We start from the raw sequence: 17,250 nt of genomic DNA, 5'->3' as shown, positions 1-17,250 counted from the left end.
GTAGAATATGTCTATAGTTTCAGAACTGTACCTTGGTCAATGAGTGTTACGAAAACATGAAAGTTTTAAAATCATTTCTAAACACGTGCAAACAATAACTATATGAAGTCTGTAACCTCTATTTACAATCACATTTATGTGATTACCCGAATGAAGATCTTTCCTTCTATTAACACCTAGGTACTTACTGCAACCCGCTTGAGGTACTCTCATCCCATCAACACAGCGATTAAAACAGAGGTCTTTTCCTCTTGGTGAAACTCACAATCTGACTTTCCATCATGTTTATTATCACAAGCCTGTAACTTATTTATTTCTGTATACAGTTTAACATCATCCTCAAAATGCCTTATTTCTGATTCCAATTCTTTAATAATGTTATTGTTTGCACGTGTTGTTTAGAAATGATTTTGATTTTAAAACTTTCATGTTTTTGTAACACTCATTGACCAAGGTACAGTTCTGAAACTATAGACATATTCTACATCAATAAAGATCTTCTCTCAAATCCTCAAGGCCATTGCAACTCATCCTTCAACACACCATTTCTCTACAATAAGTAGTGTTCAACTTTTTTTTTTTGCTAGGGGCTTTACGTCGCACTAACACAGATAGGTCTTATGGCGACGATGGGATAGGAAAGGCCTAGGAGTTGGAAGGAAGCGGCCGTGGCCTTAATTAAGGTACAGCCCTAGCATTCGCCTGGTGTGAAAATGGGAAACCACGGAAAACCATTTTCAGGGCTGCCGATAGTGGGATTCGAACCTACTATCTCCCGGATGCAAGCTCACAGCCGCGCGCCTCTACGCGCACGGCCAACTCGCCCGGTAGTGTTCAACTGAAGCCATGTCTCTGCTGTTGCCGACTGTGTACGATGATGCCCAATTTCAGTATACCTCTTCTCCAGCCATACTGTATACGGTAATACATTTTAATTCAAGCATTTTAATTACAGTTTGGAAGAGGCATCCAAGTTCACAGTTAGCACTTGCTTCCATAGTGCCATCTGTGAAACACAACATGTCTTGCTTGAGTTGTAAATCCATACCTGCCAACCCTTCCGATTTACCCGGAAACTTTCTGGTTTTTAACTCGTCTTCCGATTTTCCTATTTATTTTTACTTCTTCTGATTTTTGACTAATATAACCCCTAGTACGGCCAATACTCTTCCCCTAGGATAAAGGATAAATTCTTATGTGCTTGTGTAATTTACGAAACCCAATATTAAAGCGTATCTGTTTGATGCTTTATTTCGTGAGTGTTGCGTCCGTCGCCTTCGTGTATCGTGTTTCCCGCTCACCACAGCAGCTTGTGCGCTCTATAGACCTCGTGCGAATGGCGATATTTTACCTGCTGGCGCTCCTAGCGGCAACTCGCTCAGAACATTCATGTGACGACTGTGTGTAGTGGCTTGTGCGGGAGAATCAAGTGTGACAGTGAAGGAAGCTATTTAAAGCTGAACTGTCGTCGTACGTAGAGATTTGTGTGGACTTTCAGAATATTCGTTGGGATAAGTCATATTTCAGTTATCACATATTCCAGGTGAAAGAACGATTGGGAGAAGAAATATCCAGCTTCTGTTTGAGGGAAACGAGCATTAATCAAACGCCTTATGCAGTTAAACTTAGAGGAATAGTTACCTTTCTTTTTGCACCATAATTAATATGTGCCCGCCTCTGCGGTATAGTGGTTACTATGATTAGCTGCCACCCCTGGAGGCCCGGGTTCGATTCCCGGCTCTGCCACGAAATTTGAAAAGTGGTACGAGGGCTGGAACGGGGTCGACTCAGCCTCGGGAGGTCAATTGAGTAGAGGTGGGTTCGATTCCCACTTCAGTCATCCTGGAAGTGGTTTTCCGTGGTTCCCCACTTCTCCTCCAGGAAAATGCTGGGATAGTACCTAACTTAAGGCCACGGCCGCTTCCTTTCCTCTTCCTTGTCTATCCCTTCCAATCTTCCCATCCCCCCCGCAAGGCCCCTGTTCAGCATAGCAGGTGAGGCCGCCTGGGCGAGGTACTGGTCATTCTCCCCAGTTGTGTCCCCCGACCCAGAGTCTGAAGCTCCAGGACACTGCCCTTGAGGAGGTAGAGGTGGGATCCCTCGCTGAGTCCGAGGAAAAAACCGACCCTGGAGGCTAAACAGATTAAGAAGAAGAGAGAGAGGAAGTCATATGTATATACAGACTATTAATTTCAAACATAACTTTAATATACAGTACACATTTTCCGTGTCCATTGCCGTTGTAAATTATTTTTTCATTAATTAATGCTAGTCTAGTTTTAACATTTAACAGGTCGATTGCAACAGGAATATTCAGCCAGCCGAGTGTGAATGCAAAGCAAGCCTTCCCAAATGCTGTAAGCACATTGCTGCGCTTTGCATTTATATTAATACAGAAAAAGATTCTTCGAATATTTCTTTTCTGCAACAATGGGAAAAACCTAAAAATGTTGCCGCAGAATATTCTAAAGGTGAACATTTAGGAGAAATGTTCAAGGACAGATTAAGTAAGCGGCTAGTTTGTAGCGTACTGGAAAGTGAGGGATTTGAAACATTCAGCAAAACTGAACTATATGAGAAAATTAAATTTATAGACTGTTCTTTTACAAGAATTTTGAAGGCCGAATGTGAAGGTGAATCCTTAATTGTCTCCAATTCCACTGTTGAAGCTATCGTGGATGATGCTGTAGAACAGAGCGAAACAAGACTTTTACTTCAGTGTCTTCAGCAATTAGACCTTCAAAACGTTAATAAATTGTTTAGATGCTATGGAATAAATTACTTGTCAAGTGGCAAGATATCAATAGTGCCAAACAGTTATTAAGAGTGCACGTTGCAAAGTGACGTCCTGAATTTTTATTATGACAACGTAAAAGTCACAAAATCGTAGACGTATGCTATTGCGATTGAGACTAGGGCTCAGTCTAAAAATCCTGCGTGGTTCGATCCAAGAAAATTACACATATCTGCCAGCCAGTGTTAACAAGATCATGACACTGCAGAGTGGAGATTTTAATAAACTGGCAACTCAGCTTCTTATTTCTAAGGACATAAACAATCCTGTAGTGAGATATGGCAGAGATAATGAGCAGAGGGCACTTCAGGAGTTCTGTTTATCGTCCCAATGTTGCGTGTCACAGCTGGGTTTGTTAATAAACGAAGAGCAACCCTAGTAGCCTGGATGGGATAGTGCTAGGTCAGGTCTGACCCTCTCTTTTGGAGATTAAGTTCCCTTACTCGTGTTTGGAAAAGCCCGTGATTGATGAGAACATGTGTAATGTTCCAAATTTGTATATTGACATTGATGGTGATATCAAGTTAAGGAAACTCACGTATATTACACCCAGGTACAGGCATCATTGTATATTTTGAACCTCAACTCCCATGACTTTTTTGTATATTCTCCAAAGAAAAGTGTGAAAGTGGGTGTGTCCAGAAAAGAAGAATTCCTTTCAAATATTATTCTCACGGCACGGAGGTTTTATTTCGAACATTACCTCCCGCTAATTTTCAAGCGTTATGGATAGTGTTACAATGTTACCATACTCATGCATAGATTTTACCACTATTCAGACATTTCAAACATGATATGATTTCTACTTGAGTTAAAATTGAAAAGATAAAATAACAGTGAACTAAATCGATGTAATCATGTACAATTCAATAATTATACAATCATGTTTAAGTTTAGGCCTTTACCTAGTCGTCTGTTTTAATGATCGGAGGACTGAAGTTCACTAAGACACCTATGAGACGAACAATTTTGTCTAAATGAGTTAGGTACCAAATGTGTGCTTATTGTTTGGGAATACGAAGAATTTCGTTCCAGGAGGACAATTTCTATAGGAATAGTTACATCCAACCACAGAACAACTTGTTCTACTCTTTGTAGAACTTTCTTCCATCTCGAACTTGATTTCGTATCTCAACAAACGCAGCCTGATAATCGCGTTGCTTCATTTCACTGACAAGAACAAGTCACATGAACTATTCGAGCAACTTGCCGCCAGAGCGCAGCAACATCCATGCGCACGAGGTCTCAGCTGGGGATTCGGGTGGGCAATCGTCCTGTAAGCAAGAGGCTAGCGCGCGCTAACGACTCAGTTAATCGGGACGAAAGAATTAGTTTGTTATTGTGTTGTTCGCGTGCTGTTAACGTTTCTGTGCGTAGTTACGTCGGAGTTGTAGGCCACGTGTTTTTCCTTGCATTTCTATGCTTTCCTCCTGTGTCAAAGTCGCATGTTAATAATGTATGGGAGATATTGAATTGTTTTGTATGTGGCAGTTTCGCGTATTTAAGTGCATAATTTTAATGAGTTGAATGTTTTTAAGGGGGTTGTGTCGGTGACAGTTTCTGGTATTTTCTCTTCATGTTATGGCCAAAAAATATAACAAACGTTATCTTCAAGTGTTCAGAGACGCCTATAAATTTCCGTTCATTTTACCGGCTATTAAAGGAAACTACCGTATTTTCTCGCGCAATGGATGCCATTGCGTAATTTACGCATCCCAATATTTTTGGGTGCAAAGTGGAGAAAAAGAAATGTTCACGTATTTGACGCACCCACAACTTAGAACATCCATCACTCAGCTCCGGATGCGTTTCGAAATAGATGTCAACTACTCAAGTAGCAGGCTTCCTATTGCGAAAACGGGTATTCCAAGTACAGGGCAACGTTCTGTTATTAGCCCGCACTCGGCAGGAGTTCCCACTGCACTAGTTTTACGAGTGTTTCGGGTACGGGATATTGTGTGATCTCAAAATTGTTTGTCAGTCCACAGTATTCGATTAATACTGCATCATACGAACTCGCGGTGATCAGTTACGCCGAAACATACGGGAATAGAGCAGCGGGCAGCAAGTATTCAGTGTCCAAATGAAACATGCGCTACCGCGGTAAGAGAAGTGCACTTCAAGCGGCCAACAAGTCTCGCAGAGCATTTCGCGGACCAAAAAGCGGCATGTTTCCGCAAGTAGAGGATTATATATCTGCTTAATTGTATGATTTTGTTACGCAATGTTGGATAAGCCATTTCTCAGATATGCTGTATTTTTAAGAATTGAGAAATAGCCGCGGCACGTGGAATCAGTGTCTCGGATTTGAAAGTTAGCCGAGGCTTGATTAATTTATGGAATTACTCTTCGACGAAGAACAACAATGCCAAAAAGTGACGAATGATTTCAACCATTTTCATCGCTTTGTGATTGAGAAGGTAAAGTGATTACATGTAACTAATCTCATTATTAGACCCGTATTGAACTATGCTATGATATACTAACAATTTGTTGGTTATTTTAATCCACCTTTTCAATACAAGGAGTAGAGCCACAACAGACAATAGTCACAGTAACGCAATAAGGTCCACAAGATTCTGTAGCAGCAGACAAAGGGATGCTTCTTCCATTCTATAAATCGAAAGAAACATAATCAGATACTAAAAATTTGGATTGAAGTCCCTTTTAACCATAACTTACATCAAAACAATCAACTTCCAACGGAGAGTCTGGTCGCTACAAACAAGAATTAAATATGTCAATACTTCCTCTGATCAAATTGCCAAACTGCAGCAGCAAGCCTCATCAAATCTAGAAGCCATTTTCCAACGAACCCAAGACTTCAATTCTAGATTATCATCATGACTAATCACGCATAATGTAAAATTACAGTCTTTTTAAATAACATTATTTAGAGAGCACAATTCTTAACTAAAATTCTCAATACTGAAATGTTACTGTATTCTAGAAACCAACGCACTTCAGAAACTATGGCTCCTATATATTAGCATCCAATATTTATATTTATGACTCAAATTTTAATGCCAAAGTATAGTTGAATCAATTTTATTTTAACATTGCAAACAATTTTTAGCCAAATTTTCAAATTGTAAAAAGTGTGTTTTGGACGTCAGTGTGTTTTAGAATTAAGAGTTACTCCATTTTAACATTGCAAATCATATTGTCACAATTTTTAATGTGTATATTATTCTTGTGTTTTAAATATTATCATCACTGAGATTAGATTTACATTCAATGTAATGAAATTTGTAACAACAATCCAAATATGACAAACCTTGAGGCAATTGTATAGGCTGATGATGCTTGTGAATAAAAGCGAAACATGTCCCGGTAAATTAGTGTTGTAACATTACAACTTAGCAACACAAACTGTAATTTATATTGAAAAGGTGGATTAAAATAACCAACAAATTGTTAGTATATCAAGGTAAAGTGAAGGAATATTCCATCTCCCTTATAGGCACCGCAAGTCAGACGCCAATCAGTTTCCATATACCACAAAGTCGAGCAGTCGATGAGAAAGGAGCATACAGTGTTATCGTACGCGCTACCGGAAGCAAAAAACAACGATGTACTGCAGTGCTTGCTGTAACAGCTGATGGCAGAAAGCTTGCACCTTACATTGTTCTAAAACGAAAAACAATGCCTAAGCAAAATTTCCGCGAGTGATCCACGTCTGTATTCAAGAAAAAGGGTGGATGGATACTTCACTCGTACAAGATTGGATACGAACGGTTTGGGGCAATGTAGCAGGGTCCCTCCTTCGATGCCCGCCCCTTCTCGTGTTGGACAGTTTTCTTTTTATGCCGGTATGTCATTCAGGGTCCGCCTCTGTGGTGCAGTGGTTAGCGTGATTAGCTGCCACCCTCGGAGGCCCGAGTTCGATTCCCGGCTCTGCCACGAAATTTGAAAAGTGGTACGAGGGCTGGAACGGGGTCCACTCAGCCTCGGGAGGTCAACTGAGTAGAGGTGGGTTCGATTCCCACCTCAGCCGTCCTGGAAGTGGTTTTCCGTGGTTTCCCACTTCTCCTCCAGGCGAATGCCGGGATGGTACCTAACTTAAGGCCACGGCCGCTTCCTTCCCTCTTCCTTGTCTACCCCTTCCAATCTTCCCATCCCTCCACAAGGCCCCTGTTCAGCATAGCAGGTGAGGCCGCCTGGGCGACGTACTGGTCATACTCCCCAGTCGTATCCCCCGACCAAGAGTCTGAAGCTCCAGGACACTGCCCTTGAGGCGGTAGAGGTGGGATCCCTCGCTAAGTCCGAGGGAAAAACCGAACCTGGAGGGTAAACAGATGATGATGATGATGATGATGTCATTCAGGTCGTATTGTCAGCTCGAGTTGGGTAGAATATTTTCCAGTGTCGGTACTTCAAACCCGTGTGTCTAACTTGTACTCTATTTGACTTTTCAGAAAAAATCTCACGCTGGAATGTTGCGCCAAATGACGATAACCGCAATTGAGTTGAACCAATTGTGTTTGCATTATATTTTATGTATCTTTTAAATGTAAATGAATTGTAAATAATTTGTAAACATCCGAATTCCTTGAATAATTCACGCAGCCGAAGTTTTCTCCTTTATTTTTCGTCAAAAAGTGCGTTAATTACGCGAGAAAATACGGTATTATGCATTTTGTTGCGTGTGTCGGTGTGACAAATATTATTACCTATTAGGTACATAAATGAGAGTGATTAGGTACATTTTCTTGTAACCATTTTTATGTTTTCTTAGTTTAAGATTTTAAATTTAATGGTCATTTCACACTGTAACTGTAGATATGTATGCCCTTTATCCTGACCTTTTACTGAGCTCGATAGCTGCAGTCGCTTAAGTGCGGCCAGTATCCAGTATTCGGGAGATAGTAGGTTCGAACCCCACTGTCGGCAGTCCTGAAAATGGTTTTCCGTGGTTTCCTATTTTCACACCAGGCAAATGCTGGGGCTGTACCTTAATTAAGGCCACGGCCGCTTCCTTCCCACTCCTAGCCCTTTCCTGTCCCATCGTCGCCGTAAGACCTATCTGTGTCGGTGCGACGTAAAACAACTAGCAAAAAAAAAAAAAAATATCCTGACCTTTTTTCACGTAGACCGTGGTGGAGTATATGTGATGAAATCCAAGAATTAAAAAATCTTCCTATTTTTGGTTTCTAAAAGTTGGCAGGTATGTAAATCGTACTAAACTGTGTGATAATTTGTGAAATAAGTTGGCGCATTTGGCTACATATTGGTAGGTACTGTGTTAGGGCGTGGGGACAGCTGAACAATTTCAGGGTTTAATCATAATTTGTCTACAGGCCTAAGGGTATACATACTGAAATTGTGAATTCATAGCAGTGATTGCAACTTACTCTAAACTTTCTTCTGGCATTGAACTCTCGAAGTCGCTCGATGGTGCTGTCCATGTGGTGCCATCTTGTGGTCTCACCTCGAACCCATGGGTGGTCTAAAGCTTCACTGGCTGTGGGTCGCTTGGAAGGCTCTAACTGCAGGAACTGAAAATATTACAATATTTCATGCATATATTTCAATATAGTCAAAAGAAATTAGTAAGAAATTCACTTCTCCACTTGAATTATTATGATAATTATGTCAATAGTAAGAATGTTAATAGTTTTATGTCTCACCAAATACTTTTATGGTTTTTGGAGATGCCAAGGTGCCAGAATTTCTTTTACATGTCAATCATTCTACTGACACAAGGCTATGCACCTTAATATACCAACAGACTGAGCTGGAGTCAAGCAAGCCAACTTAGATTCAGACTGCCAGCACTCTATACCATCTGAGCCACTCATCCCAGTCATTTGCATTATAATGGCACTGACAACTGCACGTGAGTAAGTTTACAAACTCTTGATAGTAAATATACCTCCATACAAATCTTATGAGTAATAAATTTATTAATTACCTGAAAAAGGAAACATATGGTAACAGAATTATACTTTAAGAGTGGAGAGAAACAGGACTTTATTAAAGTAAGTTCCAGATTTCAAGTTCATATTTAAACAAACTAAATATAAATGTTTATATTCTTCAAAATATTTGAGTGTGATTTGATAAAAACTGATGATGTCCTTTCAAGAAAACATGTCATTCTGTTTTTTTAATTTAAAAAAAGTATAATTCTGTTACTATATTTTTTCAGGTAGTTTATAAATTTATTACTCAAAATTAGTTTTGGCAGACTGAAGAACTTAACAGTTATAAATTAACTGAGTCGAAACTGAAAAGAGATGGCTTCAGATATTCGAAAGAAAAGCTAATTTTTGAAATTCTGTACACCATGTAACTTCTGCCCAGGTTGGCTCAGGTCTACTACAATGTACTATTATGTTGGGTGTAGTCAGTTCTCTATTGAATGATATATACATGAGGGGTTGGAATTTATATTGAGAAGGTGATATGAAACAAATTAAGAAATACTCACATTTCCAACCCCTGCAGAACTTTTCCTCTAAAGGTTGTAGGTAACCAGTGTGGTACCATCATATTGCGCTCACAGAGAACTTACAAATGGTACCCCACATCAGGGGTTCGAATTTATATCCAGACTGTCACATCACTGATTTTTCAAAGAAATTCCAACTTCAAATTTTGGGCCGTTCCATGCATGTTATTCTTTTGGGATTTTGTCATATTGTTATGCAATATTGTAAGGTATAAAATGTTCTATCAGTCATCAATGATCCGCACTTAGAGCTGTCGCCCAGGTGGTAGATTCCCTATCAATTGTTTACCGAGCTTTATCTTTAATGTTTTCAAAGAACTTTGGTATTTATAGAACATTTCCCTTGATAATTTATTTCAATCCTTACTCCTCATCCTATAAATGAATATCTTCCCAATTTATCCTCTTGAATTCCAACTTTATCTTCATATTATGATCTTTCCTACTTTTAAAATCTTTGCTCAAGCTTATTTGTCTGCTAATGTCATTCCACGCCATCTCTCCACTGACAGCTCAAAGCATACTACATAGTCAAGCATCTCGTCTCTTTACTCTCAAGTCTTCCCACTCCAAAGTTTGCAGAATTTTTGGAAATCATCTAGAACAAATTGTGCTGCTTTCCTTTGGATCTTTTCCAGTTCTCATGTCAACTGGAACTGTACTCTAATTGGAGTCTTACCAGAGGCTTATATGCCCTCTCCTTTACATCCTTACTACAACCCCTAAATATTCTTAACAATCATGTGCAGAGATCTTTTGTAACAACCTTACTTATATGATTACTCCAATGAAGATATTTCCTTATATTAACACCTAGCTACTTACAGTATTCTCCAGGAGGTACTATCGCCCCATCAATACTCTAATTAAACTGAGAGTACTCTTCCTCTTGGTGAAACCTAAAACTTGACTCTTCATCTTATTTACCATCATACCATTGTCTGCTGTCCATCTCACAACATTGTCTAGGTCCCACTGCAGTTGCTTGCTCCCAATTCTCCAACCCATTTACTACTCTATACAGTATAACATCATCTGCAAATAGCCTTATCTGTGATTCCAGTTCTTTACTCATATCATATATAAGAAATTATAAAGGTCCAGTAATACTGCCCTGTGGGACCCCTCCCACCCCCTCTTCATTATTACAGGATGAGATAATACTTCACCTACTGTAATTCTCTGAGTTCTGTTTTCTAGAAATTTAGCCACCCATTCAACCACTCTTCTGTCCAGTCCAGTAGCCCTCATTTTCATCAGTAATCTCCAATTAAAAAAAAAAAATTTGTGTGGCTATTTCTAGCCGGGTGCAGCCCTTGTAAGGTAGACCCTCCGATGAGGGTGGGTGGCATCTGCCGTATGTAGGTAACTACATGTTACGTGTGGTGTGTGCGTTGCAGGAATGTTGGGGACAGCACAAACACCCAGCTCCCGGGGCATTGGAATTAACCAATGAAGGTTAAAATCCCCGACCCGGCCGGAATCGAACCCAGGACCCTCTGAACCGAAGGTCGGTATGCTGATCATTCAGTCAATGAGTCGGACTCTCATTCGGTGTCTCCTAGTGTTTCTGGTAGTGGACCTGAAATATCTTATTTCAGCCAACTTAATTCTACTTCCAACCTTAGCAGTCGAAGTTCAAATCTCACCGGTGTATTTAAGAACTGAGATATAAGTAGATCTGTTTATGGACAATATAGGTCTATGTCACTTCACTTTTCCTGAGGAACTTGTGGTTTATTGTGTAAAACATTATACTTTACCCAAACAAATCCTCAAGGTATAGACAGAGATTAAGTTCCAGTGGACTATAAAAAACCAAGGAATGACAACTTCTACTTCTTCTTCAGTTCTCTCCTGGATTGGATTGTGAATCAAGGACCTCCATCATTGCCTGTCTCCCCATCACTCTTTTCCTGCTGATAATATTTCTTCTACTCTCTTTTCTTCTCTTCTCTCAACTCTCCTCCACTGTATCCATCCACCTCTTTTGAGACCTTGTGGTCTCTTTCCTGTTGGTTTCTCTGTAAATTTTCTTTTTTTGGAACTCAGTCTATCTAAATCCCATCATGTGTGTATTCCATTTTAGCTTGCTTGTTTCTATCCTGTCCTGTAGTTTTTAAACTGAATCCTCTTTCTAATCTCTTCGCTTTCTGATTCTATATCTTTTCTTGTCTTCCCTTTGATACCTCTACCAAATTTTATCTTGGCTTTTTGACCTTATCGCTCATCTTATTTTGTTGTTGGCATGTACAGTAGTTGCTGCATATGTCAATAGCAGTATATAATAGGTCGAAGACAGAACTTCTTTGCATTTCTATGGAATGTTGGTTCCACTGTATACCCTCATACTCTGGCAAAGGCCATTTACTTGTACTCTCTTTTAAGTCTTACTGGTTATCCTCCCTTCTTCTGTGATTATACTTCCCAAGTATTTGAAACTTTTCACAATTTCTATTTGTGTTCCATTTACTATCTTCCCCCATCCTTCCTTTCTACCTCTTGTAATCACTGCTGTTATACTCTTTGCTGCACATATTCTCATTTCACGCTCTTCCATCTAATTCTAAGTATTCTGAAAAGGACTCTAGGTAATCTGACCCATACAAATGTGATAGTGAGAAATATGCCCCATAGACATGATTTAACTGACTGGTCAATTGTGAATAAAGCTGTCAAGGACACAAATGAGAAATTCAGACAAATATGTAGTCATTTCAAAAATGTTACACTATTAGACATCAGTAAATTAAACCGAAGTAGCAACATCATTACAAGTAAAAATCAGGGAAAGACTGTCCTAGAACTATCTAGCTCAAGGAACATGTATTCGCTTCTGGACCCAATAACATTTCAATTCAGAATATGGGTCCAGACTTAATAATGACTTGGAGGGTGGGAATAGGTAGTTCAAAATATTTCATCAGAACATTCAATGTCTTAAACATAAAATTTTAGAATTACAAGTAATTTTAAATCAATTTAAATTCAAATTCAATACAGGATGTTTTGTTTATTTGTTTGGATGAACACTGGTGCAATAATGATGAACTTGAACTCATTATTATTACAGTCAGGTTAATAAAGAGCATGGGGTAGTTTGTATTTTTGCTAAGTGAGGAATTGAATGTAAAGAAAGGAAGGATCTTGAAGTGCATAATTCTGAATCAGAATTTGAACTAACTTCAGTGGAATTTAAGCTTCCCTATGGTAAAATGGTAATTCTGTTAACCATGCACTGTTCACCAGATGCTGATGTTGAGATTTTTTTAGGAAAATTAGATACGTCCTTCATAACATTTTTGGTAGGAACAGCAGTGCAGAAGTAATACTTTGTGGTGATTTTAACATAGATTTTGCTGAAGAAAACCTTCCATCAACATCACAGCTACTGCATGGTATCAAAGCTGTAATCATCATTCTTTGGTTTTTTTGTAGTCCACTGGAACTTAATCTCTGTCTATACCTTGAGGATTTGTTTGGGTAAAGTATAATGTTTTACACAATAAACCGCAAGTTCCTCAGGAAAAGTGAAGTGACATAGACCTATGTTGTCCATAAACAGATCTACTTATATCTCAGTTCTTAAATACACCGGTGAGATTTGAACTTCGACTGCTAAGGTTGGAAGTAGAATTAAGTTAGCTGAAATAAGATATTTCAAGTCCACTGCCAGAAACACTAGGAGACACCGAATGAGAGTCCGACTCATTGGCTGAATGGTCAGCATACTGACCTTCGGTTCAGAGGGTCCCGGGTTCGATTCTGGCCGGGTCGGGGATTTTAATCTTCATTGGTTAATTCCAATGGCCCGGGGGCTGGGTGTTTGTGTTGTCCCCAACATCCCTGCAACGCACACACCACACATAACACGCAGTTACCTACACATGGCAGATGCCGCCCACCCTCATCGGAGGGTCTGCCTTACAAGGGCTGCACTTGGCTAGAAAGAGCCACACGAAATTTAAAACAAGAAAAAAAAGAATGTGAAACAGGTTATCCTTAAATGTACAGTACTACCATAGGTAAAAAGGTGTAAAACGTTTCTAGTTGTAATGGTTTGGACATATAGAAAGGATATACACAGACAAATTATTCCAGAGGAAAGAAGGAACATAGCCTCGAAGGAGAAGAAGAAGAAGAAGAAGAAGGAGGACATGACAGTAAAGTACATGATGATGATTATGAAAACTGTTGTTATTATTATTATTATTATTATTATTATTATTATTATTATTATTATTATTATTATTATCATCTTCATGACACAGTTAATAAATACATACATACATACATAGTCATTAAAGACTGTTATGCCTTTCAGTGTTGAGTCTGCAAGCCTCTGTGAATTTACTAAACGTCGCCACAATCGTCTATTTGCAACTAGTGCTGTAGCCTCATTTAGTTCTATACCTCCTATCTTTAAATCATTAGAAACTGAGTCTAACCATCATCATCTTGGTCTACCTCTACCTCTCTTACCCTCCATAATAGAGTCCATTATTCTCCTAGGTAACCTATCCTCCTCCATTCATCTCACATGACCCCACCACCAAAGCTGGTTTATGTGTACAGCTTGATCCATTGAGTTCATTCCTAACTTAGCCTTTATCTCCTCATACCGAGTACCCTCCTGACATTGTTGCCACCTGTTTGTACCAGCAATCATTCTCGCTACTTTCATGTCTTTCTAACTTAAATATCCTGAGTCCACCTAACTTTTGCTCCTGTAAAGCAAAGTTGGTCTGAAGACAGACCAATGTATAGTTTCGTCTGGGAGCTGACTTCCTTCATACAGAATACTGTTGATCGCAACTGCGAGCTCACTGCATTACCTTTACTACACCATGATTCAATCTCACTTACTATATTACAAACCTGGGAGAACACACAACCTAAATACTTGAAATTATCGACCTGTTCTAGTTTTGTATCACCAATCTGATACTCAATTCTGTTGAATATCTTACCTACTGACATCAGTTTAGTCTTCGAAAGGCTAATTTTCATACCATACTCATTGTACCTATTTTCAGGTTCCAAGGTATGAGACTGCAGGCTTTCAGCACAATCTGCCATTAAGACCAAGTCATCAGCATAGGACAGACTGCTTACTACATTTCCACCTAACTGAATCCCTCCTGCCATTTTATATCTTTTAGCAGATGATCCATGTAAACTACGAACAGCAAAGGTGAAAGATTACAGCCCTGACACAGTTAAGAATTTATAAAAAGTTTCAACTTACTTTAGTGATTAGGTCTTTTGCACTGTCAGAGATTTCATCCCACCATGGTGAAGGAAAGTTGAGTTCACACTCTGTGATACGTTGAAACATTGCCATCTCCCCAGTGTCATCCCAGAATGGCTCAAATCCGCATAACCTGTAAGTATACATTAGTTCTTTTTTATGGACTAGGAGCTCTACACCTTCCTCTCACAGACATTTGCTACTATTTCTCTCTTTGAATGTTGTGATTAAATGCACACCTCAACAAATGTTTGGAATACTGCCAATATGAGTATTCTGAGATATTCCGTGCTGCATTTACATAGCATTATTTATTAGACTATCACAACTCTGAAGTTCAACAGTGTGTACTACAGGCATGCTTTGTGCTTGTATACTGGTCACGTGGTCACATCCTGAGTGTTGTAATGGATGGTGTGGGTGTGTTGTCCCATATCACCAAATGCTACAGTCAGTTTGTGTTCAGCCTTGCAGTGACATGACACGTTGACAAATACAAATGTATAACAGGATTCAGTTAGTGCCTTTACTTTTGGCAGCCCACACACAGCAAGATGTTGCCAATCTATTAAATACCAATTCAGTTGGTCCGTTATTGGACATTATAAATTTTCCAGCTAATTTATTCCCGGTTGCCAGTGTTTCACCTCAGTGTGTTAAGTTGGGCTCATCAGTTGGTAAATAGCACACCTACCAAGACACATGGCTAGGGCATACCGTGGAGGCCACTGCGTAGGCTACTTGGAGCCACCGGCAGTGCCAATGCACTATGAGGTACTTTGTCACATTTTCAAAAATTGATGCCTGCCTGGCCATCAGATGATATAGATGTTGATTCCCATAGGGAACCTGAAATATATATATATATTTACCAACTGATGACCCCAACCTAGCACAGTGAGGTGAAATGCTGGCAACCAGGAATGAGTTAGCTGGAAAATTTATAATGTCCAATAACGGACCAACTATATTGGTATTATATATTTACTCATTCGGGACAAATATTTCAGGTTCCCTATCGGAATCAACATCCATATCAATCTATTAAATGTCACACAAAGCAGCATGTCTAAGGTGTGGAGAAAGTACAGAGAGATGGGAAATGTGAACGATAGACTTCATTCTGGTCGTCGTCTTGTTACAACACCAGCCCAGGATCATTGTCTCCAGATGGCCAACATAAACTGCCAGGGCTCTTAGGAATGACCTCTCCAGAGCAACAGGGGTGTGTATCGCACACCAGTGTGCAGAAGACTGCATGAGGTTGGTCTTCAGGCCAGAAGGCCAATGAGAAGCTTTGCACTGAGCCAACGTAACCAAGCTTATCGAAGGAACAGGGCACTTGTTCATCAACACTGAACCATTACAAAATGGGCTAATGTCATGTTTACCAATGAGACCAGGATTGGTTTGAGACCTGACACCCGACGTACAAGAGTATGAAGAACCTCTGGATGATGTCATCAATATAGACACGTCCAGGAAGTCCATCGAAATGCTGGTAGAAGTGTTATATTCTAGTCAGAAATAATGCTGGAATGGCGGATCCCTCTCATTCCCATCCAGAGTACATTGAATGGCTGCTGATATATACAAGAGGTGCTACAACCAAACTGCATTCGGCGATCATTTCATCCAGCAGATGACATTGCAAGATCTCGCCGTCGTGGTACAGTGTTGCAGTATCTTCAAAGACACAATATCGCTCAAATGGATAGGACTTCCCAGTCCCTAGACATTAATACATGCGTGGGACACACTGGAAGTGGCCGTTTTAGAGTGTCCAAACCCACCGAACAGTCTTCAGGAATTTATTGAAGCTGAAATAGGGGAGTGGGACTGGTTACTCCAAGACAAACTTAATGACCTAATTTGAAGCAAACAGCACAGGATGGAAGAACTCATCTATACACGGGGTGTCCATACCCATTACTAGAGACTGTTAGCACCATGTGATGAAGAGTGTTTCAAATATTGGTTGATTGGACTTAATTTCAGAAGATACCTTTTGTGTTGCTTGTTCAGTATATATTGTTCAAAATGTTTGATTTATAGGGAAATATGTTTAGTTTGTAAAATATTTATTGTAAAATCACCAAATGATTAAATGTAAGAATCCTATATAGTCATATCCATGTTATTCCAAACTTTTGTTGAGCAGTGTACGTTCATGGAACAAATTATTGTATTATAGACGCAATGTCCTCATTAACAATCAGCAGCTGAACCTGTTATCCCTCATCACACCAATAAGCTGTGTTCATCTGTCTCATCCTCCCTTAACAGTGATGAAGAAGCATAATCATGTTTTCATGTCTACTCCATGTTGAGTGAGCGTTGTAATATTTCGAGGTCACTGGTGAACTTATGTTCGCAAGAACTGCTGCTTGTAGTCCTAGATGTGTCTACTTAGACTTAGTTAACAACTTTGTGAGCATATAAATGTTAATGCATTCATCGGAATTTGGTATGTGATGTGAATCTGGGTTGCTTGATGAGCGCCTCATTAACGAGGATAGTGCGTGAGTAAAATATACACTTAGAATTAGGGATTGGAAAATTTCCAATTTCTTTGAAATCATTTAAGAAAAGGTTAGAAAAAACAACAGATAGGGAATCTGCCACCTGGGCGACTGCCCTAAATGCAGATCAGTATTGATTGATTGATTGATTGATTGATTGATTGATTGATTCATTGGTTGATTGATTGAACCCCATGGCACTACAGTAGATACGTAAAAATACTTATGT

General features: G+C 39.5%; 1 protein-coding gene across 1 annotated transcript in view; it reads right to left on the bottom strand.

Moving 5' to 3' along the window:
• Positions 1–17,250, bottom strand: part of LOC136878463 (calcium/calmodulin-dependent protein kinase type IV) — a 587,971-nt gene that overhangs the window by 13,429 nt on the left and 557,292 nt on the right. Inside the window, exons 8-9 of the mRNA XM_067152086.2 lie at positions 14,497–14,632; positions 8,149–8,292 (exon numbers count right to left, since the gene is read on the bottom strand). Of these exons, the coding sequence (XP_067008187.2) occupies positions 8,149–8,292; positions 14,497–14,632 (280 nt within the window). The remainder of the gene's footprint in view (positions 1–8,148; positions 8,293–14,496; positions 14,633–17,250) is intronic.

This window comes from Anabrus simplex, chromosome 1 (genome assembly GCF_040414725.1).
Source record: "Anabrus simplex isolate iqAnaSimp1 chromosome 1, ASM4041472v1, whole genome shotgun sequence".
Taxonomy (NCBI): Eukaryota; Metazoa; Arthropoda; class Insecta; order Orthoptera; family Tettigoniidae; genus Anabrus; species Anabrus simplex.
Note: the sequence above shows the minus strand (reverse complement) of the source record. Positions and strands in the feature narration are given on the sequence as shown.